The sequence below is a fragment of the Pelecanus crispus genome, chromosome 2 (genome assembly GCF_030463565.1).
Source record: "Pelecanus crispus isolate bPelCri1 chromosome 2, bPelCri1.pri, whole genome shotgun sequence".
NCBI classification, from domain to species: Eukaryota; Metazoa; Chordata; class Aves; order Pelecaniformes; family Pelecanidae; genus Pelecanus; species Pelecanus crispus.
Window position 1 is genome coordinate 69,860,660 of NC_134644.1, and position 27,009 is coordinate 69,887,668.

Here is a 27,009-nt window from a genome sequence, read left to right on the forward strand (position 1 = left end):
AGCTGGGAATGATCAGTGAAGGCAGAACTGCAGTCCTCTAGCTTTAGAACTGTATCCTCAGTATTTCAGCTGAATTCCCTGGCAAATTCAGATAAGGATTTTTGCTAGATCAAAAGGAGTATGTTAGCTTTAGGCACTGGGACTTTTTTCAATGAAATTAAATAAGAAATACAAGCATTTATAGATACTGTTTCTGTGGACATAACAAGCAATAAACAACTTGTTTGTGCTTAACATTGAAAGGAATTCTTGCTTTTTCTTTGCAAAAATCTCTGAAAAGGCCACACAGCCCCAAGTAATACAGAACTTCCATGTAGTTTATACATGGGAGAGTTTCATTAGAAGAATCAAGATGGAAGCCAATAAAGAGAATTTAATTATGACTTATTCTCAAATTAAATCCCTCTCCATCCTTAACCTATTTAAACATGTTTGTCGCTTTTCCTAGCAAAAAAGCAGTATCTGTTCCAATATTCCATGGGGAAGAACTGCCATGGATAGGCATCTCTACTAAAAATTGATCTTATGTGGATTTTTATAATCTCTTATTATTTTAGCTGTAGTTGTGCTATAGATGCCAAATAGTCAAAGAAAATGAATAGCATCCCAGCTTTTGGGTTGTGGCTTAAGGTCACTTAGCCTTTTGTACCTTTTTCAGTGCCAAAGATCTGGGAGACCAGATCCAATGGTAGCTTCTTTTCTCTCTGACATGCAGGACTGTTTGAACTTTAGGAAAGTGGAAGAACAAGAGTATTCAATGTAATAGGATTGCCATTTGAAGGACAATTGCCAAATCAGAATAAGTGCATAAGGAATGGATCCCTACTTGGGAAATATACAGCCTGCTAATGCTGCTGACTCACAGCTGAGCAAACATTTTCCCCCTTTCTTTTCTGTGCTACTAGACGCAGATGCTTTGCAACTGGTTGCTGCTGTTTGCTATGGAATGGTAAAGGGAAGCAGAATTAAATGCTGCCAGTTAAATTAGCTTGTTTATAGTAATTTTTAAAGGCCTGGATAAATTTTTTCTAACTAACTGGTTATCTGATATATAATGTGCAAAATGCTACTCCATAAAAATGTTGTTTATATCAGATTGTATCTAGTATGCTGTAATCTTCATGGTACGTTGCTGGTTTCACTAAAGGGCAAGGATTGAAAACCATCTTTAAAGAGGAGGTTTCCAAACAATTAAATACAGTCAATAATAACTAACTAAAAATATCTCTTGTCCATAATACCTGTTCCAGGATGACTTTTGTTTTCTCAAAACCAATAATCTCTCTCACAGGGAAGGTATCTTCTTTTCATTCATTGTGTTGGAAAGTAAATGTAGCAGAAGCCTCTCCCGTAGGGAGAGCGAGCTGGGCTGTCTGCAGCTCTTCCCATCCTCCATTACAGCAGGGGTCCACTTGCCCACCTGCTTACCATAGAGGTACAGGACCGTTGCTTCCATGCTTTTGGTGTGATTGTGTGGAGTCATCATCCTTCCCCTGGGCTAGGTGGAAGTTGCTGACCTACCAGTCACTACAATGTTGTACAGATCTGCTGTGGTTTACTGACAAAAAACAGAAAGTGGAATCCAAGCTTCAAATGACTCTATTCATTTCCAGAAATAATATTTATTAGCTAAAGCAAGTTGTACAAAGGAAAGTAATGGCATACAAATCATGTGAAGACATACGCATGTCTTTCCATTCATAACTGATTACCCCAGTACAGGGTGACGTGCAGTTCTCTTTCCCAGAGGTTACTCATGGATTGTACTGTGAGGATGTTTCCTCAGAATTCATTGAGAACAGCTCCTGTGAACTTCTAGCATATTGATTCCTTTCTAGACTGATACAATTGCTTACATGTTTAAAGAAGGCCAGCAAAAATCACCTATGACCAATATTTAATAAATTCTGTTAGTCTTGCTGATTTGGAAATTGTTTTTATTTCATTTAAGCTATTGTTTATTCCTTTTTATTAAGGATGGTTTTATTTTGAATTTGTATTCCTAAATGATATTTGGAAAGAACCTTATGCAACTGGGCTAATATCATGTACAGTTACCTAGTCAAGTTGGTCTAATCTTAACACTGTTGTGTCCTATGTGCTATAAATAAGCTGTGTATGTTTTTACATGCTAATTGCTTCCTGATGGACCTTGAGTTTGCTTTTCTGTAAAATTTATTCTTTCTTTGTGGATAAATGTTGCAGATCCAAAAGGTGATTTTTAGCCCCATGCGTTGTGCTAACTTCTTCTAAAAATGTTTAATTGAATCAGCTTTATATAATCTTAAAGATTTTCCCTTTTCAGTGTCCCTTTCATACTTAGGTTGACATTCTTGTGTATGACAAATCACTTGTCCATGAGATAAGTAAGCAAGGTCAAGACTTTTCATTCCTCTCTTCCTTTTGGCTACAAATTATTCTATTGTCTGTTCCTTTAAGAGCTGTGGTTGGCAGTACAGTTCCTTTATTTTATTTTTCAGGTGCTTTCTAATTCATCAGTCCATGTAAATTGTAGAAACATATAGAAGGATTCCAAGATGCTTCCTTATAAATTGCCAGTGACAAAGGAAAAAAATGACCCTCTTGTCTCTTCCCTTCCTCCTCCTTCTGTGAATTATGAGTATGTGCTGAGCTCAAGATCCAGTTTTCCCTTGCTCATATATAGGCTGCTGCCACATCCATGTCAGACTGGAAGTAACAGTAGAAGACAGCCAGTCTTAGGCAGATATCCAGTACAGGCTTCACTGATGGAAAGTTCAAAAAGGAACTTCCAGTAAGGTGGAAAGATTTCTGATTACATTTTGCAGTGCCTTCTCATCCAAGATGGCCTGGGATTACTAATGTCCTGGAACAGCTGTACACATGTAGTCTACTAGTTGTATGATCCTTATGCTTTTGTGTTTATTACTGTGTTTTTGTCAGGGTGCTTGAGAGCAGCATCTGTATCTTATCAAGTGTTGTCATCTTTGCCATGTAAGGTGAAATACTTTGCTGGTTTAAATTCCTCTCAGTTTGGGATTTGGGAGAGGGGAACAGAGGGAGTGAATCTGATAGCAGTCAGACCTCCAGCTTTCCCATCTCTCACTTCAGTTAGTGGAGCTGCAATGATTCCTACCACCTGGCTGGATACATACTTAGCAGCTGCAAACTGACCACATTGCAAAGGTATGTTCTGTGCATCAGTGCTTTTAAGTATACAGATTTTTTTTTTGAGTGGGAATTACCTAATGAACTACTCTTGCATCAGAATGGTTCTGTTGATTTAGTACATATTCTGCACATTCTTTTCCTTTTAACGAAGTTGGAATTCTTGTGCCACGTGTAAAGACTGCAACTACAACATTCTGTTCCTACATAAGGCCATTTTGACACTCTGCGTTTTGGTTTCATCTAAGCAGGTTTATCCCTTAATTTCTGTTTTGTAATTTAAGTTAGTGGCTATACCATGCAGTGAATTAAGAAGCAGTGGTTTTCTCCTTCAGTTTGCTGAAAGCTATTATCAGTAAGTGCTTAGCCTCTTGGTTAGTTTAAAAATACTAATTTAATGAGGAGGATGTCGTCTCTAGTGCAAAATAATAGCTGCCTGGGGCTCACTTGGACACTGAATTCAACATTGTCAGTTCTTTGAATTTCCGCATCTACATTTCTCATACAAAATTTCTTGTGTGACATCTTAACATGTAGCATGTCATAAATTGTACAGATGCTAAATTTAGTTAGCAGTCTATTCCTATAAATTGTAGCCTTTTTTGAAGTTAAAAGAATGAGCCTGTGTGTACACTTGCTGTTGTCAGTGATTGTCATCAAGGTACCTTGGCCCTTGGAAGTTACGAGGTCTGATCTGTTATTAGACTGCTTCCACTCAAACTGAACTTTTAAAAAAAAATTTTGAGGAAACTATTGGTGAAAGTACACATACGGAGAAGTATCAAAGGTAGATGCGTGACTCTTCATCAAAGACTTCTGAGATCGTAAGAGCCTATATGAAAAAATCTGCGAAAACATCTTGTGGCATAAGCAGACCTGAGGACATTTGGACTGGCTGGCCTAGGTCTGTTGTGGGCATCGGTGCTTCCCGGTGCTGTCTGTATCCTCACCTGCGGCCCTCCTGTCACCTTCCTTCATACGCCGGCCCCCGTATCCCCTCCGGCCCCCATATCCCCTCCGGCCCCTGTGCTCTGGTCAGCTTCTCCTGTGCAGAAGAGCAAGTAGCATGGAAGCTGGAGAAACAGCAGTTCTCCAGCCCTGTCAGCTTTTTGTTCTCCGTGTGGAGTGCTTATTACTGAATAGCTTAACCCAGCAAGACTAAATGTGTCGCTTTCTTTTGCTCCAAGATTAGTTTTCTGGAAAGAAATGCTGAGGCTGTGGTGCTAGGAATCGGGATGCTGGCTTATCTTCATGGAGCACTTGCTCTGGTGTGGTGGCTGGCCGATGCACTGAGAAAATGTTACTTTGTTTCGTAATGAACATAGCTTAAAGCTGTTGTAAAACAGCTTTTAACATACTTTTTAAAAGTATTTTTACTGCTTTCCCCTGTTTTAAGACTTTGACCTTCACCTGTCTCACTTCTGTGTTACTTAACCATATTAAATTGAACATTAAAATATTATAATGTTAAAACAATTATTTCAACATATCTCATCTCATTAGTAGAGAAAACTGAGCAAAGTTGTCCAGTAATATTTTTAATAGTTTGGCAAGGAGAGTCAGCAGCGTAGGATTAAGAGATCTGTACAGTGGGATGGAGAGAGGAAAGACAAGCACTTAAAGGAAGCTGGATATTAGTCATTTGTTTCTGCCTTTCTTTATGTTTTGCTTTGAAGACTTCATTTTCCACTGAAAAATTGAAACAATTCTAAAAAGTAGCAATGCATTTCTATTTATTTTTAATTACAGAAGATATAAACATACTAAAAAAAATTAAATCAGTACTGGTCATTCTGACCAGAAACATTGATGGTCTGTCTGTTTTTCAGCTGACTGAAAGAACAGTAGAAGAAATGCAGTGTAGATAAGACTAGTGAAATTGGAATGGATTATCAACTGAGGTTGTTGAACTCTGTTTAAAGGAGTTTTGCCCTATTTTCAGTGAGCAAGGATATTTTTTTCCTTTTTTTTCTCAGTCTGATACTTACCTGCAGACCATTAGTTTATGCACTAACTGCATAGGGCTGGTTATCTGCTGGTTATCTGCTAGGTTTTGTTTATTAAGAGGGCATCATGGTCCAAGCTTGCCCCAGCAGCTTTTTTAAGTGTTTGCAAAGATTTTTTTTTAATGTAATATCATGTTTTACAAGGATACAACTAATTACCCAAATAGGAAAAGGATTTTTACCTAACTTCTTATTATCTCAAATAGGCAATCAATTTTGGATGGCTTCTGTTTTTCTACACAGGTTGCTTAGAAAACATTATTCAAGCGCAGTTCCTGGTGTACTTGGACATCTTATTTTCACTTTAGAGTTATTTTTATGAATTTATATGCCAGGAGGGAATAGGGGAAACATATTGGAACCTTTTGGTGTTCAGACAAAACTCTGTATAAATATCTGCATTTTGTAGATAAAAATGGAAACTACCTATATATGTAAGAATTAGTTTGGCACTCGTGACAAGTTGTTAGTTAAAACGTGATATTGTTATATAGAATCTTGTGCAAAATGAACCTGATCAGTCAAATTCTTGGCTGGTCAGGCTATTGTTAGGAGAAAATAAAAGAAAATGTATGATTAAGACTGATTCACTTTTATTATGCCCAGATATATTAACAGGTAGTTTAATCATGAGATAAGTAGAAATGGTTGCGATACGATAGATACTATTTATGGGCTGTGCCAAATGGATATCAACTAAAGAAGCAGTCCTGCTTACTTCAGAGCTGACCTCTTTTTGAGGAATCTGATAAAATTTATAGTAATAAAATTGACTGCCTGGGTTTTGTTTGCATTTTCCTGTTTATTCTATTGACAGTCAGTCAAAGATTGATTTGATTTACTTGTCAACAAAGATGCTTTTGCCGTCTTGCATATTCTTCATACTTTTCTGATGCAATCAGCAGTTGATTCAGATCCTCTGCCATTCTTCCAAAGGTGTTCTCAAAAATGTTTCATTGTAAGTAATGTTGGGGTTTTAGAGGATTTTCTCATACGTTATTGAGAAAAGTAGCTTCTTTTTACATTTTGCTATCATTCTGTTAAGCACAGAGTCAAAATTATTATGCAAATAAGATTAAATCTAAGCTCTGTGTGTTTGTTTCTGTGGATATGAACAACTTTGGCTTTTAAAGTATGCCTGGTTATATAGCAAATGCATTATTTCAATGTTATTCCATATGAATTCCTCTGGCAGAGGAGCTCACCAAGCCACTTTCCATCATCTATCAGCAGTCCTGGTTAACAGGGGAGGTCCCTGATGACTGGAGGTTTGCCAATGTTGACACCCATCTACAAGAAGGGCCGGAAGGAGGACCTGGAAAAACTACAGGCCTGTCAGCCTGACCTCGGTGCCGGGAAAGATTATGGAGCGGTTCATATTGAGTGAACTCAACAGGCAAGTGCAGGTCAACCAGGGCATCAGGCCCAGACAGCATGGGTTCATGAAAGGCGGGTCCTGCTTGACCAACCTGATCTCCTTTTATGACCTGGTGACCCGCCTGGTAGATGATGGAAACACTGTGGATGTCATTTACCTGGACTTTAGCAAAGCTTTTGACACCGTCTCCCATAATATTCTCCTTGGGAAGCTGGCAGCTCGTGGCTTGGATGGGCGTAGTCTTTACTGGGTAAAAAAGTGGTTGGGTGGCCGAGCCCAGAGAGTAGTTGTAAATGGAGTTAAGTCCAGTTGGCAGCCGGTCACGAGTGGTGTTCCCCAGGGCTCAGTTTTGGGGCCAGCCTTGTTTAATATCTTTATCGATGATCTGGATGAGGGGATTGAGTGCAGCCTCAGTAAGTTTGCAGATGACACCAAGTTGGGTGGGAGTGTCGATCTGCTGGAGGGTAGGATGGCCCTGCAGAGGGACTTGGACAGGCTGGATCGATGGGCCGAGGCCAACTGTATGAGGTTTAACAAGGCCAAGTGCTGGGTCCTGCACTTGGGTCACAAGAACCCCATGCAACACTACAGGCTTGGGGAAGAGTGGCTGGAAAGCTGCCTGGCGGAAAAGGACCTGGGAGGTGTTGGTTGACAGCTGGCTGAACATGAGCCAGCAGTGTGCCCAGGTGGCCAAGAAGGCCAACAGCATCCTGGCTTGTATCAGGAATAGTGTGGCCAGCAGGAGCAGGGAAGTGATTGTTCCCCTGTACTCGGCACTGGTGAGGCCACACCTGGAATACTGTGCCCAGTTTTGGGCCCTCACTACAAGAAAGACACTGAGGTGCTGGAGCATGTTCAGAGAAGGGCAACGAAGCTGTTGAAGGGTCTGGAGCACAGGCCTTATGCGGAGCGGCTGAGGGAACTGGGGTTGTTTAGCCTAGAGAAGAGGAGGCTGAGGGGAGACCTTATTGCTCTCTACAACTACCTGAAAGGAGGTTGTAGTGAGGTGGGTGTTGGTCTCTTCTCCCAAGTAGTTAGCGATAGGACGAGAGGAAATGGGCTTAAGCTGCGCCAGGGGAGGTTTAGGTTGGAGATTAGGAAAAATTTCTTCATGGAAAGGGTAGTCAAGTATTGAAACAGGCTGCTGAGAGAAGTGGTGGAGTCCCCATCCCTGGAAGTGTTCAAAAAACGGGTAGATGTGGCACTTGGGGACATGGTTTAGTGTAGTCTACCCTTGATTGGTTTAGTGTGGACTTGGTAGTGTAGGTTGATGGTTGGACTGGATGATCTTAAAGGTCTTTTCCTACCTAAACGATTCTATGATTCTGTGAAATGGAAAGAAGGTCTATAAAGCTTCCACCTCTGGAATGTATGTACAAGGTGTTAAAGAAGTGAAGGTTGGCTATTCTATAGGGAAGAAGGCTTTTTCCTACATTCTGTTTGGTTTTTCTACCAACGCTGATAGTACGTTATGGATCTGCAGCCTTCTCTGCTTGGCCTTAGTAAACAGAAGCTGTAAGGCTTTTTCAACTGTTTGCTTGCTCACTGAAAATGGGGCAAAACTTCTTTAAATACAGTTCAGTAACCTCATTTTAACACATGTGTCTACCTACATATTCTAAATCAAATGCAGCTAGGTTGTCAACAGTAATTGGCCACAGTTAAGAATGAGTTGTCTGAGCCATGTTAAACAATTTGCAAGCTGATCCCTAACATAATTCTGAGCAGCTGCATATAGGGCCTGACTGAACTTCATCACAAGTCTAACATGTTTTTACATTTAAATTCCAGCTGTTATTCTCAGTGAGTGATATTTAAAAGTGTCTGCTCAAGTCCTGGTCTAAGTCTGAACTGTTTCTTCATAACTATTTTTTTATCAAGATGCCTTGATACTTGTATTTCAACATGAGAATAAATACAGCTGTGCAATATAGCATAACATATATTGCTATGCAATATAGCATAACATATATTAAGTGCTATGGAGAATCTTTACAAATGCTTGCACAGTACTAGTCTGCTATAATCATTTACAGATTTAATTCATGTTTGGAATTCTGGGGTTATAAAAATGCAAGTCCATTTTGGTGACATAAAGGCCGGGTTATTTATAAATGCAGTATTGAATGACAGTTTGCACCATTACTCTTTAACTAGCTTTTCTTGATCAGTTATCACAAAATGACTTATTTTTAAATTGAAATTATGCATAATTTCAATTGCTCACTTCTAAGACACATTCGAGATAAAATATCTTTCCTTTGCTTTGGTAGTCTTCATTCCTGTCAGGTGCCAGCTTCAGAGAGCACTGAATAGCCACTCAGCTCTGCCTCTGTGTGATAGTCCTGCAGCTGCAAGTGTTCTAGCTCCTGTGTCAACAGTACCAAGAATATTTCTGTTCTGTGTACAGCTTTAACAGAGATTAAGAAAAGCTGCAGAACTAGAGCCCCCTATAGATGTAAAAAATTCCCTGCTGCAATGCAGTCACAAAATGAATAATTACCCGAATGTCCATGCTGCTGTAACTTTCATGTCTACAGTAGTGGTATTAACTTTAGATTTTGAGAGAATGTCATTGTTCTTCTATATTGTTACGGGTTTTGTATATGAGCTTGCACTTTCTTTGCCATGCGTCACAGTCAGCTGTAGACAATATTCTCTGGCGCTCCTCGTAGCAAATGTGATGATACCGCTTTCTCCGAGATGAACACAGACAGCTGCCTTTCTTGGATATTTTAGTGCTCCAACACCAAACTTGCTTCATCACAGAGGTATTGAGGACTGGATATAGCTGGCATACCATGGCACAGAGATCATATCAGAACCTGCATAGTATTCATCACCTTAATATTGAGCTTGTTGTAGAAACTGACCACTCTTCAGCTGCTGGGCTTATCTTTCACTGTGTTTTGGATTGGTTTTTTTCTTTTTTTCCCTCAAGTTATTCCATGCCCTAATTCTGGCTATTGAGTGGGCTAGCTACGCACGACACTTGCACAATGCCCATATTTCTTCACTTAAAAGCCGCATGTTTGATTGTACAGAGTCTGTTTGCAGTGCTATTGCCCAGTTCGGCAGAAACCATTTCAAAACTGACCTGTCTTCACTGTCATCTTTAAGTTTCTAGTAAAGCCAATTTAGAAATAGTTTTCCCCAATGCTCGTTATTTGAGGTAGCATTGTTAGCTTGACCACATTGATAAATGTCTCTTGGCTGTTGTGATAATGAGGCCAAGCTAATCAGGCTTACTGAAGAGGGAAGTTCATTGACAACCAAGCCATGCAGCCAGCTGATATCTGGCAATGCTAATGCTAAACATAAGTTAAAATTAGTAAGTCATGGCAGATCCAAGCTGGCTCTCCCTATAGATAACTTGGATCAGGGTGAGTTTGCTAGCTTGTTCATAGTATGTGTGAATAAATCTATACTGAACACAGCATATCTGTCTTTATATAGCAGTGTTTTTGAGCTAGTAAGCCCTACCATATCCCAATTGCACTACACAGTGGTAGTTTAAGTTCCTTTGCAGCTGTGATACCTGCACTTACAGGTAAATGAAAGCAGATTTTTGCCTGTCTCTTGTTCTCACCTTAGTATTTTCAATTTCACTTAGCAGACTGTGACTTCTGAACAGCTTTATATGATGCTGAACAAGAAGTTCAGGAGTTCAACCTTTGAAAATGGAAAGCAATTTCTTTTTCTCTGAAATATCTATGTAGCAATGAATTCAGTCTCCCTAAGTGAAAGGTATGCCTTCAGTTAACCTTGGGATGGTAAAACCTAGCACTGTGCTAATAGTTGTTAAAACATCTGATAACAAGGATTCATTGTGAGAAAGCTTTGAAACAGTTGAGATGCAAAAAATATAGTTTTTGTCTGCATACTGTGTATACCTGAAACTCTTTGTTTAAGCTTGTATGCATCTTTTCAGGGTGAGGATTATTTGGGTTCTCATATCTGTTGGAGTAAAGCTCATAGTTATGACTGTTATTCTACAAAGACAATGTTTTCTGATCATGACACTGTTCAATAACAGACTGCATGTTTGGTTGCAGCATTTCAGAAGTTTGGTGTTTGTCTCTGAGATAAAGCACACTGGAGCCTTAAATGTAATCTAAATAATCGATAATTCAGGTTGAAGTGATTGGAAATTAGTTCAAACCAAGCTCCCTCCCACTCTTGGATTTCTTATTTTAATGGAATAACCAAATGGGTTAAGCCCTAAATGGTTCTCAGAAGTTTTTAAGGATAATGTGCTAAGTGTACTTGCAGGTTGGCTACAGCATTGACTAATGCCTTTGGGGATGACTTGAAAGAGAATATGTAGATAAGTATCCTGGTACTTTTTTTTTTTTTTTTCCAGAAAAGCTGAGATTTATTGTTTAGAAATGCAGGCTGCAAAAACCTGTATCACTTTTCATATGGAAGGAAAAAAAAAGGATTATTTAAAACCTCTTCCACCAGTTCAGCAGATATTGCCAGATAAAATAGTGAGTATATAGAGGGAACTGTCCCATTCTCTTTTTAAAACCAATTGGACAGACAACAAGCTGGATTGATGGAGGAAACCTGCCCACACTTGTTCAAAGCTGCCTCTGTGTGTCAAGAAACATGGTATCAACTGGGCCAGAGCGGGAGTGAGTTTTAGCAGTAGATTACATTTCATCATAGTCTTTGTTATCTAGGAATCCCATTGCTTTTTACGTTGGGGCAATCAATACACTGTCCTCTACAAAATGCTCGTAAAGGTAAACACCGTGATATGTGTGTTCAGTGTCTATGAATTTTTTTATTTTTGTTTTGTTTTTACGTGGAACTTCACGAGAGCAGATGCTGTCAAGAGGGGACTTGAACATATTTTGATGATCAAAAAATTGTTGTAAAATGAAGCTTATGTCCAAAGAAAACTTGGTCTGAGGGAATGACTGGAAGCAATACAAGTAAACTAAATATTTTTTATGCTAAGTAATTTGTACCCAAATTTCTATTCTTTTTTTATAACATAAACAATATAAAGCCACATTAGGAGCTCAGAAACTGTACAATCCCTTGATACTAACATACTGATACTGTGCTGCCCTCAGCACTTCATTAGCATTTTGCTACAGATATCTCCCCTTGGCAGTGAAATGTGTCAGAAAAGATCACTCAGAGCCTAGGCACTGTGCCCTCTCAAATTGCCGTCATTTTTAATAGTATGTTAAGATTTCAAACTTAATGTGTCAGTGGTATTTTGTGATAGTATTTAAACACCTTTTGCAAGCATTCTTTCATTAGCATATTAGAGTAATTTGTTATTTAAAAAAAAAAAAAAATCTTGACCACTAGACTGTGCATGTCTCTTGCTAAATCTCTAGGAACAAGAACGTTATGACTTCTGGCAAAACTGCCTCAGCTAATAGCCAGACTTACAGTTCTTAGGAGAGACTTGCAAAATTGTAAAACAAAGCTGCTTCTTGCTGCATATCAGCAAAATATACTTTCTTTAAAGTAGAAAGGATGGCTTTGAGAACAAAAAGTATCATGATACTGTCCTGTTTTAAAACAAGGGTGAGCAGTACGACTGTGAACAGTTAGACTTTTTAACATATTGCTATAAAAGTTTCAAGGTGGGAGCTATACTGATACATGTTTGCAGCAGGCTGAAATCCCTGAAGCGTCCACCTCTGTTACCTTTTTTTGTTTAACAGGTATGGATACTTCTAGTCTTTACCAGACCTTTTTGTTGGCTAGGAAAATATTACATTGGTGTTAATGTTTGTTCATTTTGCACACCTGCGATTTAATTTCTGTTGATTAAAGATCATTGAAGGTCTATTTGTATAAGTCTTCTCTTTGCTCCTTTCCTTTCATTCTACGAGTTTGTGTGTTAGTATGCTATTTGTATAGCATCAACAGATTCTCTAGGTTTTCCAGTCTCTAGATATTTAGATAGTGCTTATCTCTACAAAATTAATGTAAATGAATGTACTCAAAAATAATTTGAGTACATCAGACTATTATCTGTGGATTCACTCACTAGCTCGTTCCTTTAAGATGAAGGTTTGCCTAAGGTGAAATCGGGACACTTAGTAAAGTGAAACTTAAACTTGAGCATGCAGCTTGGGTTTCTGTTCCATTGCAGGTTTTTTGGTTTTGTTTTTTAAGATTTGCAGGTACGGAAAAACTTGAAAGATTGCCCAGTGACAAATTTTATTATCCATAAGAGAATCTGCTGATAGTGCCAGTAAGCTGCAATACTAGTGGATGGTTCAGTTTATCAGTTTATGAAATCCCATATTGGCCATGAAAGAGCATATGATAATACTTCTAATGTAACTTTTCCAAGTCATCAGTCTGCTTCCTGTTGCAGACTTAGACCATTCAGGTTGCGGCTACACATTTAATAGAGATGCTTATCCAAAGTCTGTTCCCATTTGTTTGTTCCTGCTATCATGTACTGGTATGGCATGGGTGTTTGTGTAGATGTAAAATGAAGTGGGACAGGGGGCTAGTGTAGCTAAGCAATAAACCAGCTTAAAAAGGTAGTCTGAGGTAATTAAGCTGTTATTAGCACCGAGATGTCGCTTATCAAGCAGTGAGATAATTTTGTTGCATGTAGTCCAGTCTAGCAGCAGGATGCTGAAGGTGGCAGTCCTCCTTCCTTCTTGCTTCTCATCTTGCAAGACCAGGAAACCCTGTATTTAAATTTAAACCTACCACTTATTTGTTGAAGGTGTACTCATTCATGTTTCTGCTTGATGCTTGGTGGTGTTATGCAGGGGAGGAAAAACATTTTGGATAAATCTAACTAAATTCCTCTTCCCTTCTGATGGTCAGGTTTTGTCCTGCAATTTCAATGTTCTTATCCTGGCTGTCTGAGAAAAAGCAAATTAGAAGTTCTGAATTTGCTAAAATAAAGCCAAACTCCAGCATGCTGCTTTCCCCTATTTTTTTAAGTTCATAGTCTTGATATTTTTATTTCAATTGTCATTAGCTCTTCAGAGATCAGAAATTAATCTTTTATTAAGTTTAATGATTGGTTGTCTGTCCTAATAGAAAAAGCTGTGCAGTATTAAAAGAAACTGCTGCTTAGAGGCCCACAAGATCCAAACTAGTGTTTTTCCTTAAAACATATGCACCATTACCAACACACGGCAACTCATTTAGTGATGGTGATGAGAGTTCAGTAGCTGTTAACAACTGCATAAGAGTTTAGAGAAGACAGAGGTGGACCTTTCCCAAAGGTGTGCAGTGACAGGGCAGGAGGCAACAGACACAAACTGCAACACGGGTTACTTTGTATATAAGGAAAAATTTTTTCAGGTTGAGGGTGATGAAACTTAGGAATAGGTTTCACAGAGTGGTGGTGGATCTCCATATTTGGAGATACTCAAAACTCTCCTGGACAAAGCTCTGAGTAACCTGATGCAAGTGGACCAGCTTCAAGCAGGGAGCTGGACCAGGTGACCTCTGGAGGTCCCTTGCAACCTAAATTATTCTGTGATTGTGGGTGTTTACAGACTAACAAACTCTCTCCCATAAGGTGGTTTTTTTTAACAGGTAGGGTAAGTGAAATAGAAAAAGCAGTATTAATAGTCTGCTTAATGGAAATGCTGAATGCTCAGATGGTTTCCATTTCCTTCAAGCTTGCAAGTATTGAGCATGTTTTCTAGTCAAATCCTATGATTTTCAGTAGGGAAACCTATACTGAAGAATCATGACTGAGTATATAAATGTATAGCATTTTTTCTGACCAGCTTTGGTTTCACCAACTGTTTCAGCAGAATGCATTTTAATTTAAATTTAGTGATCCAAGACATGAAAGTCAATCTCTAAATGAATTATATGTGAAATAAATATCACAAAAGCTTTTTTCTAAGGTTTGGTAATATTCCTTAAACTGTTTACAGCAATTTTTTTCTAATCTATCAAAGTAGATATAATAGCACTGCCAGACTTGATATTCTAACTTGAAGCATGCCTTTATCAAAAACGGGATAGTACAAAGGCAGCTTTCAGTGTATGGAGGTATAAACAGAAAAAAACCCTTTTTTTTATTTTTTAAATGATGAACAAGACTAGTTTTTGTTACGTTTCTGATCTTACTGATTCACCACCTGCTCAGGTGAGCCAGTGGCAATTGTGGTAGAGAACAGTAAAATCTGCATTTGAAATGCTTGAGACAAAGGGGTGTTGAAGTACATGCATAAATGCATTATGTGACTCTAAAAAATCACGTCAGAAATTTGAAAGGAAAAAAATGCTCTAATGCCAAAGAAAGAAAATAGATGAAACAGAATGTGAAAGGCAAGTTCTTCTGAGGTTTCTCGGAAGAAATGGGACTTAGTTATATCACACATTCTCCCTTAAATTTCATGTACTGAGGGACAACTTAACCTACTTCAGAAAGTTTATCCTTTCAGTGACATCTTTGTAGAAGAAAACATTTTGTTTCAAAGTGACTTAAATTCAGCCCAGACTTCTTAATACAGACTTTGTGTATTGTAGGAAAGTTTAATTGTTCACATGCATTATGTCATAATATCACCTCTTAAGGCCTGTTAAAAAACTTGCTAGCTTTTTTGAAGACATGGGTGGTAATGTCTTGCTCCTCAGATAACCGTTCCTAAACATTTAGGTGGTAAGAATATACATAAAAAGCTATTCAATTCATTGAGATAAAAAAAGCAAAATGAAAAGAATTCATGTGCAGAGGAAAAAAATAAGATCAAAGAAGTTAAAAATTATTAGATTAACTACCATATTTGGAAGAAATTTTCCTGATGTCGAACTAAGTGGATTCTTTTGCATCCAGTAAGAAATGGCCTTACACTGCAGCCCATAGCTGCTTATAGCTACGGAAGTTAGAAGAAATTAATACTGTTAGCACATTTCAGCCAAACTTAATAATGGACTCAGAAATATTGGGAAGAGGCACCAAGAAGTGCAGAAATCCAGGACTCAAATGGGGTTTTTCTTCTCTTTAAGGTCTTCCATCTGAGCTATACAAGTGCTGCAGAGTATGTCAAAGCAGTCTAGTCAGTGAGGTTTCAATTGATCACTCCTGGCATGCTTTCTGTGATCACCCAACTAAGCTTGGAGAGGAGGAAAGGGTCTTGCTCGACTCTGTCTTACTGCATCTACATTTGTTTAATGGTATTTAGTTGTTAATGACTGGATAAAGTAACACTAGGCAAACCATGAAAATGGTGTTGCAGAATGAAGCTGTACAGTGTAGCAGAGTGGAACAACATTACTCAAGTGAAAGGCTGTTTGCTACTGAGGAGGCAGCGTTCCCCTAGGATTGCTTCCCCGCAAAGAACCCCAGGGCAGACCTCTTCGTACTACTGGCTTTTTGTCATACCTAAAGACAGAACTTTTCGTAAGTAATGGTCAGTAATGGACTAAAACCACATTCTTTCTTTGAAGGGTAGCTGTAGATCATACTCTTACTCACTGGCCTTTAACTCATGTTGTTGGATCCTTTTCTGAAATTTTGGCATGGATATTTTCAGCAGTCTAAATTGAAAAATCATGGCATTTAGTAGCCAGGGAGCCCTTACTTCTGTTAGGGTATCATTGTTTTAGGAATGTTGCAACCAAAGAAACAGAGGACTCTACCCTTGCTGCCTCCAGTAGGCTCAGGCTCTCCTTCCTCTCCATCCCAATCGCAAGCTAATGTGCAGTTAAGGCTGAGTTGGAATGCTGTTCTTATTTGTCAGTGATTCCCATCAAGTCTGTCCTGCTGGATAGGTAAACAGCTGTATTCTGGTGATAGGTATTGTGGTAATTTTGATTTTATTTTCAGACTTCAGCATTTAAAAAAAAATCACAATGTAGATTTACAGGCCTATTACTATTTAATGAACTTTTGGCAGAGGATTTCTTTTGAAAACAGAATAAAGGAAAGGAATGTTAGAGGTATGGACGGGTTTTTAACTGGATAAAGCTGTAGCTTCCAGGCTGCAGCAATGTCACTGATGCAGGAAAGCTTTAGAGAAGTCATTGTATTATCTCACTTGAGACATTTTCTCTTTAGAGACTTCGAATTAAAAAATCATTGTGAATTTTGCAATTAGTAACTTCTAGTCCATGCAAATTTATTTTATATTTCAGAAATTGATAGTTAGGAAGGAGCTTTTCTTCTTTCCAACATCATGAAGTGTTACTGATTTAATTGAAAAAAGCAATTTTCATTATGCTGATAATAATGTTAATGTTTTAGAGGGACTGCCTAGAATCCTTCAGTCAGCACTCGAGGCACCCTAATTATCAAGGAAAGACTTGACCTCATGTTTCTTTTAGCAATTTCAAGTATTTGTCCTGAAGATCTCAGAATATTTATGAAGTTTCTACTCACGTCTAGGCATTGCTTTCCAGACAGGAAATTCAAAGATATTTGGAACTTCTAAATGGCATTCTTTGAAGGATTAACAGCCGTACTCTTGATCATAAGAAAGGATACAGGATTGTTATTAGTGTTGCATTTTAATAGCAGTATCAGTATGTAATCTCTAAGTGACATTTTATTTCATTTCTAGTCGAAGTATTAACTGCAGTACTAAAACCCAAATGTAGTGAATTGTACAGCTGTGGTCACAGTTACCTTACCTTTGTATTTGCAAAATTAAATGGTCAAATTAACACAGGAGACCCGTTTGGTTCGTTTGGTTTTCTTCCCTGCAGTATCTGCCTTTTAGGAGCATGCTATATTGCCCAGGGCCACAATTAAAATGTGTGCAGGCTTTATAGCCGATGCTGTGCAGCACTGTTGCGAACTTGTCCTGGTTTCGGCTGGGATAGAGTTAATTTTCTTCCTAGCAGCAGGCATAGTGCTGTGTTTTGGATTTAGTAGGAGAAGAATGCTGATAACACACTGATGTTTTTAGTTGTTGCTAAGTACTGCTTATGCTAGTCAAGGACTTTTCAGCTTCCCATGCTCTGCCAGGGGCACAAGAAACTGGGAGGGGGCACAGCCAGAATAGTTGATCCAAACTGACCAAAGGGCTATTCCATACCATATGACATCATGCTCAGTATATAAACTGGGGGGGGTTAGCCAGGGGGCAGCGATCGCTGCTCGGGAACTGTCTGGGTATCAGTCGGCGGGTGGTGAGCAATTGCATTGTGCATCACTTGCTTCGTGTATCATTATTATTATTATCATTATTATACTGTTACTATTAGCATTACTATTTTACTTTATTTCAATTATTAAACTGTTCTTATGTCAACCCAGGAGTGTTTCTCACTCTTACTGCTCCGATTCTCTCCCCCATCCCATCAGGGTAGGGGGAGTGAGCGAGCAGCTGCGTGGTGCTTAGTTGCTGGCTGGGGCTAAACCACGACAGAACTACAGCTATCAAGAGTGCTGTTGCCACTGTTCATTCCCCAGCAGAGTCCCAGTGCAGCCTCCAGGGACTGTCAGTGGGAGCTCCTGTAAGCAACTTCCATGTGGTATTTTTAAATTGCTGTTTTTCAAATTTGAGCATAGCAGCTGTGCTCAGCATAGAGCCAAGGGTTAAGGCTTTTTTTTTTCTCACATAATTGCTTTTCATCCTGAAACTGGTAGGTCTTCACCAGAGGCTGCTAATATTTCTACGTGCAATTCAATAGTAGTAGATGAGCAGAATTCCAGACATGAGTGCCAGGAAGCACATGTTACAGGTTTGGTTTTGCTTTCATTGCAAAGGCCTGACTTCTAACATAACTCAGAAATCTGTTCACTGCCTGAACCAAAAAAAGCTATCCATGGATAATGCACATTCACAGAGGAAAAAGGCAATCACCTCCCACTCAAAAATATACCATAAGATATTTAGAAAAGCAAGGTGTATTTTAAATAATACATTTTGACAATGAAGATATCTTATTCTGGGACTTCTGCTGCTGAGCAACAAAGCAGTAATTTCTTTGATTATTTCACTAATACTATTGTATTAGAAAAACCCAGTAGAATGTTTTAGTGATTCCTTAATGGCTAATGAAGAAACTACTGTTTGTTGGATTGGTGGGTGTTGGGCTGGTTTTCTTTTGGGGGGGGGGGGGGGGGGGGACGTCTTTTTGCTGAAAGGTAGAGAGAAACAAAAAAGTGTGTTTATTAATATAAGAACAAGAATAATTAAATATAGCAGATAGTAAAAATTACAATGAAAAATAAGTTTCCCTTATTTTAAAACTAACTGGATGTTCTGAAAGCTTGTCATAAAACCATTTTAAACCATGAAAAACAGTCTGCTTTGATTTTCTTCTTTTTTCACAGCGTGAATAACTGGTTGTCTGTAATCATTAAGATAAATTCACCTGACTTCAGGTATTTTTTTCTCTCTATAAAAGGTTTGTTTGCTTCTGGAATTTCAGTGGAACTCTGTCTTTAAGTACAACTACCTTTTCTTCATACTTTGATATTGATATTGCTTCTTTTTGCTATTTGGCTTCACTAGAAATTAGAAAGATTTTATGGGTATATTGCTGAACTCAGCCCCTTTTATCAAGGGTACAATGTAACACAAATCAGTTGCCTTTTAAAGAATATGTAAAAACTAGATTATTGCTATATTCAGTAGAAGGCAACTCAACATTCAAATACGCAGCCATCATAGAAACCTTCATCTGACATATAAAGTTGCTTAACTAACACCTGATCTTGCTTAAGTTTTACATATGGGTAAAATCTGTATTATGCTGTTTAGCATAGAACCAAGCAGGATTTGAAATTAAAGATGGCTGCCTGCAAAAGTTAAATGACCCTGTGCTTGACTTTCTGCCTCATGCTCATGAAGGTACTTTACCAATCCCATTGCGGCCTCTCACTCTTCTTTGTAAAAGTGCTTTTTTTGTGTGTAAAGGGGTTAAACTTTCCAAGTCAGTTGCATAAATCTCATTTCTCCTGCTCTGCTCTTGATAAACCTTTCCTTGCTTTACCAAGTGCCAAGTGTATGATTTGAGGAGCTTGAGGAAAGAGAGGACAAGCATTTGTGAATGTGCTGTAATAATAATAATTTGTCAGGCAATTGTATGCCATGTCAGTGTCGGCAAGTAGGCAGCCTTGCTTGGACCTTTTGAAGAACATAACTTCTTTTAAAAGGAGTTCTCTTTCTTCTCTTCCTTGACTGTGATACTTTGTCAGTGAAATATTCTCAGTGACCCACATTGCCATGGGACAGCATATGGCTTGTTTGTGTGTTCAGAAGCATTGCTTCCAAATTGCATGTGCCTTTTGTCTGGCATTGGATCTTCCAGGGCTGCAGCACTGTTGGGTGACCTTTTGTAATTTGGTTTATGGGAAGATAACTGCACCTTCTTTAGAGTTACCAGTACTGTATTAATTCCTGCTGTCTACCTAATAATGTGGAGCTAGTGAACTTTTTACAATATTATTTCCATTTATTTTGCCACTGACTGAACAGTTTTGTTTTCATACCTGTATGCCGGAAGGTTAGAAAGTTCAGTGCACAACTCCAGAAAGATGGAGCCATCACTCTCTCTGATTTTATATGCAATCTAATACCATCGTTCACTGTTAATTTCACAGGCTCAAAAGTGCTTTTTTAATTTGTAATTTTTAATGTACTTTTCCCATCTACTCTTTCTTTGGCTTCTCATTTTACTGCTGTGTTAAAGTTCCTGAGATAGTATGCTGATTCCTCTAACATTTCATGGGAAATATATGTAAAAACTCCACTGATCTGCTAAAAAACAATAGTTTGGGACAAAGCAGAAGGGAATGTTGGAAGTGGAGGCAGGGGTAAAGATTATAGGATCAAATGGAGAATTATGGGAGCTTGTAAAAGCAAGCTGTCTGTCCTCTAGGGAAACTTTTCATATTCCACAAACACCATGCCCACTGGTTCTGCTAGAGAAACAATGAATTACATGGAAGAGCATCTTTTGGCGTTATTGCTAATGCACTGCAAAGCATTAGGATGTTAGCAGCATTTGGAAGGTTCCCGTGTTTCAGGGACAGCTTTCTAATGCAGCTGTTGCTTAAGATACTTTGGATGTAATTGAGGATAGAATTAAAAAGCACTGTCTTTCATGTTCTCTGCCTGCTCATGCACATTTACTTGATAATTTTTAAAATATATGCAGTATATTTACAGCCTTGAGCAGTTTGTGTCCTGTAGTTTAGAAGTAACCTGTAAGACCAAAACACTAGCTTTTTACTTTCCTTTTTTAATAATTAATCTTCATATAAGTCATGCAAATGTGCAGGAGATCAGTCCCAAAATATGTTTTGGTAAAAAGAGAAAATGTCAAGCAAACACAGCCCCAAACACTGAACTGTTTTGGTTCTTAAGAACAGTTTTGAGTGCATTGGGATTTCAGGATGTCAGTAATGTATTCAAGTATATTAAAAAAAGGTGTGGTGTGCATTTCATGATTAATTTTTTCAAGACTACCAGCCTATTATGTTTGAAGTAATTGTACACATACAGTTTGAGATGCATATTAAAAGGAATCGGTATTGATCGTGTTTAGAATGTATGTATATCATTCTGACCTGAAACACTAAGAGTCAGACTTATTCAGCTAATTGAAAGAACACCAGAAGAAATGCAGTGCAGGTAAAGCTAGTGAAATTTGAATTGGCATGTGAAATGTCTGTTTGCCTTTTTTGGTCTGGTATTTATTTGCAGAGCATCAATTTACCCACTAATTGGATAGAGTCTGCTAGCTTTTATGTTTAATGACTACTAGGAGGGCATCATGGTCCCTGGCCCCAAATGTGGCAGCATTTTAAAGTATTTGTGAAGAGTATGTTGAGGTAATACCACATTTTACATGGGAATACCTGCAATTACTGGTGTACTTGGACATCTTATTTTCATTTTAGAGTTAATTTTATGAACTTACATGCCATTGGGTGGAATATAAGGTACATATTGAACCCTTTTGGCACACTCAGATGGCAGATTATATTAGTATCTGCAAGTTCTTCCTAAGATGCGATGTATTCAACACAATCTCAAATATGTGCTTAGGAGACACAGGCTTTATGCTGAAATGCAGTTGGCTTTTTATCTGCGCTTACTGTCAATCCCGGTTCAATTGTTTCTATTGCTAATGATGACCAGTCATTTTTGTGGCAGTAGAAACAAACCTAAAGAACTCTTTGTAAATACTTGTTTTTTTCTATTTATCCCTTAAGTTATGCAATCAGTTGGAGCAAAACTGTAATTGGTCTATTGGGAAAGTCTGGGGGGAGAAAAAAATGTATGTACCTTCCATGCACATAATGCACAAAATGTACAGCTGCCCATCAAACCTATTCATTTTGTAGAATTTTCTGTAATTCCAGTAAAGAATTGATTCAAACCATTCTACTGCTTTTAGGAGAGATCATTTAGGTAGTTACATGTTTTGCCCTGTTGCTGTCTAAGGTAGTTTTCAGTTCTATTAAAACTTGAATTTTTTAAATACTTGCTAGTTTAAAAACAAGAATTAAAGTTTATTCACAGCTCTTTTTTTTTTTAATATGTAGTTTACATTACTGTATATGTAATTGCTTCTTCCAAAAAATGCAATGCATCATGATAGGTCTCTGTCACATCCATAATGCTGTCCCAAAACATTGCCTGTAAATTATCTTTCTAACAAATTGAGGTTGCTTGTGACAGATTCTTTTTTGGTGTTTTCTCAGGGTCTTGATTAATTTTGAATGTGTAAACTCAACTTCTGGAGTAAGAACATTTTCCAGCTGACCTGGTTTGTTAATACTACAGAAGGTTTTGGCTTTCTTCTTAACAAAGCTTTAGGTACTTTGCAGCTCATAATCAGAGGATATGAGACTGAAACTCTCATTGGTCTTTGGTCTCTATATTTTGTCTGCATGAGTGTATGCTGTGTTCCTCCTAAATGAGAAACAAAATAGCTTTGTCAGCTGAGGACTTTTTCTGGCTTTTATAATCGGGTGCTTAAAAGAATTGTCAGACTTTTCATTCTCTTGCTAAATAGAACAATTTGTCGTCTTCAAGGGATGAATCATTTTTCTTTTTCAATGTTAATCATTCTTGGTGTGTTATAAAAGTCTTTAAGTATTTTAAAAGATAGCTGCTATGGTAGTGTTTAAGCAATAAACATCCCCTCACTGTATCTTACCAGTAAGATTTGATATTAGCTGGCATTTTCTTCTGGAGTGTTATGTGTTCCATTTGTATTTATCATATAAAATCTAATGTTAAAGTAGAAGTTGTAGTTGCTGCATCAGTATCTGTCTGGGTCTGAACCAGATTGAAGCTTCCCTCTGTTTAAGCTTTTTCATTTAAAATTAGTGATGTGTCTAGATAGATAGTTGCTGCTTAAATATTAATGTGTGCTTTTTACCTATTAATTTGTTGAAGTGAAGGGCTTAAATCTCACTGCCTCAATGAAAAAACGTAGTTTGTTTTCCATTTCTTTTGAGAATTCTGGAAGATGAAGATGGTAATCTTAATCTTTCAGCACAATTTGCAATTTAGTCAATAGTTAGGCAGGAATACATATTTTGGGAGCCTTTCTAGTTAAATTGGTTTGTAAGGACTGTCCCACATTAATTGTTTTTGTATGCAGTGATTTTCAAATTTTGCTGTATTTCTATGATTTATACATGCATTTTAAATGCCTTTCTACAGAAATATGTGTGCAACTAACTTTGTAATTCTAATATTAAATGGCATTCCAGACTTCAAAAGAATAATGTCATCTTTGTGCAGAATGAAAGAAAAAGACATGACAATAACTAGACTGCTAGTCAAAACTGTTCACACAAAGTAGATTTTAAAAGATTATAAAAGTTCAGTTTGAGACATTTGTAACACTGAATGTCTGTCAACCTAACTTTGTCCTTTGAAAACCTTAACATGTAGTGAGAATGTAGTTTTAAACATATGACTTTCTGGAAAAGCATTGCTTTTGGAATGAAGGAATGTAATTTTAAATGTAAGACTTGCTGGAAAGGAGTTAAAGCTGTAGATCTCTGCTGCCATTTGACTGTCAGTTACTGGCCATGTTGGCTACAGTGAGTATCTTCTAGCAAAGCTGTACAGGCATGGTGTTCCTGCTGTCCTGTCCCCAACTGTAATACTTAAACACTTGAGACTTTCTGTGTGCTCTGTACACACTGAAAAATCCCTACCCTGTGTACTTTCTGCACTTTTACCAGGTTCACTGTTGGCGTATCTCTAGCTGCCTTTTCAGTCTCCCTGACCCTGGATTGCATTCCATGATTCTTATTTTCCACACATAAGATGACAACTGGTCATGGGAAAAGCATTTTGGACTAATGTAATTTGATTTGACACAGCAATTCCTAAAGTTTCTACCTGAAACTGTCATCTGTGGTTAGATGTGCTGAGCTGGTGTGTGGTTCCTTTTTTATTATGGTTTCTTTACAGCTTTTCCAAAGAAAGAGCTGGGCATTAGACAGCAATGTTTCAGATAGTAAAAATGTAGCAAGACAAGAGCGAATGGAAAACCAGCTTAAATTGTAGATCTAAGAAGCTTGCAAATTACTTCTCATTTTGTATAGAAGTCATTCCATCTAAGGATAGTATAACCTGGATTTTTAAATCCAGTTTTAAAGCTTGAGTTGTAGAACTCTGAAACAATTACATATTTAAAGAAACCGTTTTTCACAAGTAGTAGTAACAAAATGTCCTTGCTTTCGCTTACGCTGGCAAGTCTCAAACTTATTATTTTAGGATGTTTTGAAGTAATTCTTATGGGTTTGGGTGGGTTTTTTTTTTTCCCCATTATTATTATTATTATAATTCCTTCTACATTATTTCTCTTTTCCAGCAATATACATTGGGAGAATCCTCAGTGGAAGGTAGCACAAGATAAGGAAGAAAAATGATTTGCTACTATCCTCAAACAGGAATAGCTGAGTGAGGCTTGTAGAAAGATAATAAATCCCCCAAATAGGTCTGTTTAGCAGAGGACTGAAGGCAAATGCCACATACTCCATCTTTCTGAATTCGACAGGAGTGTGATGAGAGGAGTCACCTATGTGCTTGGTGAAATTGCTCTGTGGAGCACCTTCATCATCTTTGGTCATACGCCTTTTCTCCCTCTGTTAGGACGTCAGAAAAAGAAATGGAATAGGTCTTTGACTGTTACCAAACTTCTATATTTTCTATTTCCTCTCCCTCCTGGCTTGCAAGCTCTCCCTTGAGTTCCCTTTCTCAGAAAGTTGTTTCATTTACCTCTACCATATTTCCAGTAGAGTACTGGCAAGCTGTAGATCTTTCACATTTAGTTTGATAATAGAGGGCAGCTTTGACTTTCCTTCCATGCATATCAAGATAAAGAAATTAGAGGTGCATTTATGAAGGACCAGATGTAAGTGACTTTCTTACAGCTTTCTTCTAGCTTTTGGGATTATCAGTGTAAAAGCAGTGGATAAGCAGTGTAAAACCCTTTGATCCATGTTCATATACAGAGTTTTTCTTCTTGATGAAGCAGGTGTGGCATTAGTGGGAACAGAGAGTAGTTGTGAAGCATATTTTAATTCATGCTGAGATAAGTTGCTTTTAGGAAAAAGTCTTAAATATCAGTAGAGAAATACTCACACATAGCTTCTTTCCATGTTCTCTGCCATTCACAAAAATAGAGAGACTGGGATCTTCACCTATGTTTTCACCTCTTCCTGAAAGCGGAATGCTGAATCAAAGAGAATATAACCTTCTGAAGCTCAGCAGGGTAGCTCATGAGTATGATTTGCTTTTAATGATGGTTTCAGCAGTTCCAGACCTGTCAGAGCAAATTAACATGTTCTTAGAGGAGTATCAAATCCCATGCTAACTTTTCAGAAGCAAAGGCCAAACAATTATTTAACAAAATGTCTAAATGTTTTGATAGATTTGCCTTTATTAATTAGCATAAGCAGACAATCTGGTTAGAATGGGGTTCTGTACATTCCATTCCATTCATACTGTATTATTTAGGAATACATTTCTTTAAAGTTATATATCTATCAAGGAATACCGGTAAATATAAGAATACTTAATAGCTAGAGATTTTAATATGCCTTGCCCAAATGATTCTATATGTTAAATATATGTATTTTATACTATTATGAAGTATATTTTATAAGTTACAATAATATAAAACATCTATCCCTTTAATTTCACAAGACAGCACTTTTTTCATAATAGTTTCTTGTTTACAGCTGTTCACGTTGTTAAAACACCTTCAAATGTGACTATCATGTATGTAAGTATATATATATCTAAAGTTAAACATAGACTAAATATATTTAATTTGAATAGAATATTGGTAGAGCTGTTACAGAAACTGTGTTGAAGATATTGGGGTTTAATTTGAATTTTAAGGAGAAGGTCAGGGAAAGCTGAAGCATGTTCTTAATGATTATTTAAGAGCAATCCAATAATTATGAAAGATTTATATGGAACAGTCTGTGAGCAGATACACTGACTACTACACACTCTTTGGCAGGTGGATGACATCTTAGGAGAAGGCAGTGATGAAAGTGATAGTGAAAAAAAAAAGCCAGAAGAAGAAGGTGAAAAACCTCAGATTAGTGCAACAGAGACTCTAGGAATGAAAACGGATCAGAGACCTGGATCATCATCATCATCGTCGTCATCATTGTCGTCAAGTGAACGAAGCTTAACAGGCAGTGTACCCAGGTATGAGTTTTTCAAATGTAAAAAGAAATGTTAATGATCTTTCATTGTGTTCATGCACTATTCAGCATGCTTTTTGGCAATGCAGTCTTTATGTTGTTAACATCTGTATGTAGGTGATTTTTTTTTTGTAACTCTGAAATTGTCACGCTTACCTCTGCAATGTTTTGGTATTGATTTAAGGAAATGGTCATAGTAAATGTCTGTTGAGAACCAGGGTATTGCCTGTTTTGAAAGCATTGAAGACCACTGAACTGCACTTACTTTAAAGTAGTCTTGATCCTGAATCAGATATAGGACAATGTCCTCTGCAGTGTTACTTTAAGTAAAATAAAGCATGGTTTTGGAAAGCTATGGTTTATTTCATCCTGAATGTTTGAGATTTTTATATGGGAAATTCGTAAAAATGAGGTTGTTGAGATGGTTTTCTGCTGTAGTCCCTTAGAAAGAAATTTAAACTTGCTAGTCTCTTCTGCAAAAATTATTTTAGTGTCCCACCATTGACTGTTGAATGATGACTATCAACCAATTTGCTAGTAAAGTAGAACTTGATAAAATCAGTGCATATTTTAAATATGTTAAGGAATGGTTCTCAATCTGCAGCCCCTTAATAGTTTTTAAGCCTGACAATATAGAGAGAACAATATAAGATGAAGATTATAGCAGTTTTAATTTACAGTTGCTGGGATCATCATCCTGTACCACAAAGTGCTAAGAGTGCAAGCATGACTCAGATGTGCATTGTTGTTTTTCTGCTGTCATAACCAGACACTGTTCTCACTCATAAGAATTTACGCTCTAATAGTTTTTCCTTAATGGAGGATAATATAAGTAGTAGGACTTAAGCGACTTATTTACATTATTTTAA

The 27,009-nt window shown here is 37.6% G+C and overlaps 1 protein-coding gene across 1 annotated transcript in view; it reads left to right on the forward strand.

Annotated features, from left to right (window-relative positions):
• CTDP1 (CTD phosphatase subunit 1) overlaps positions 1-27,009 on the forward strand; it is a 126,969-nt gene that overhangs the window by 55,679 nt on the left and 44,281 nt on the right. The window contains exon 12 of the mRNA XM_075704704.1: positions 25,951-26,144. Coding sequence (XP_075560819.1) covers positions 25,951-26,144 — 194 coding nt within the window. The remainder of the gene's footprint in view (positions 1-25,950; positions 26,145-27,009) is intronic.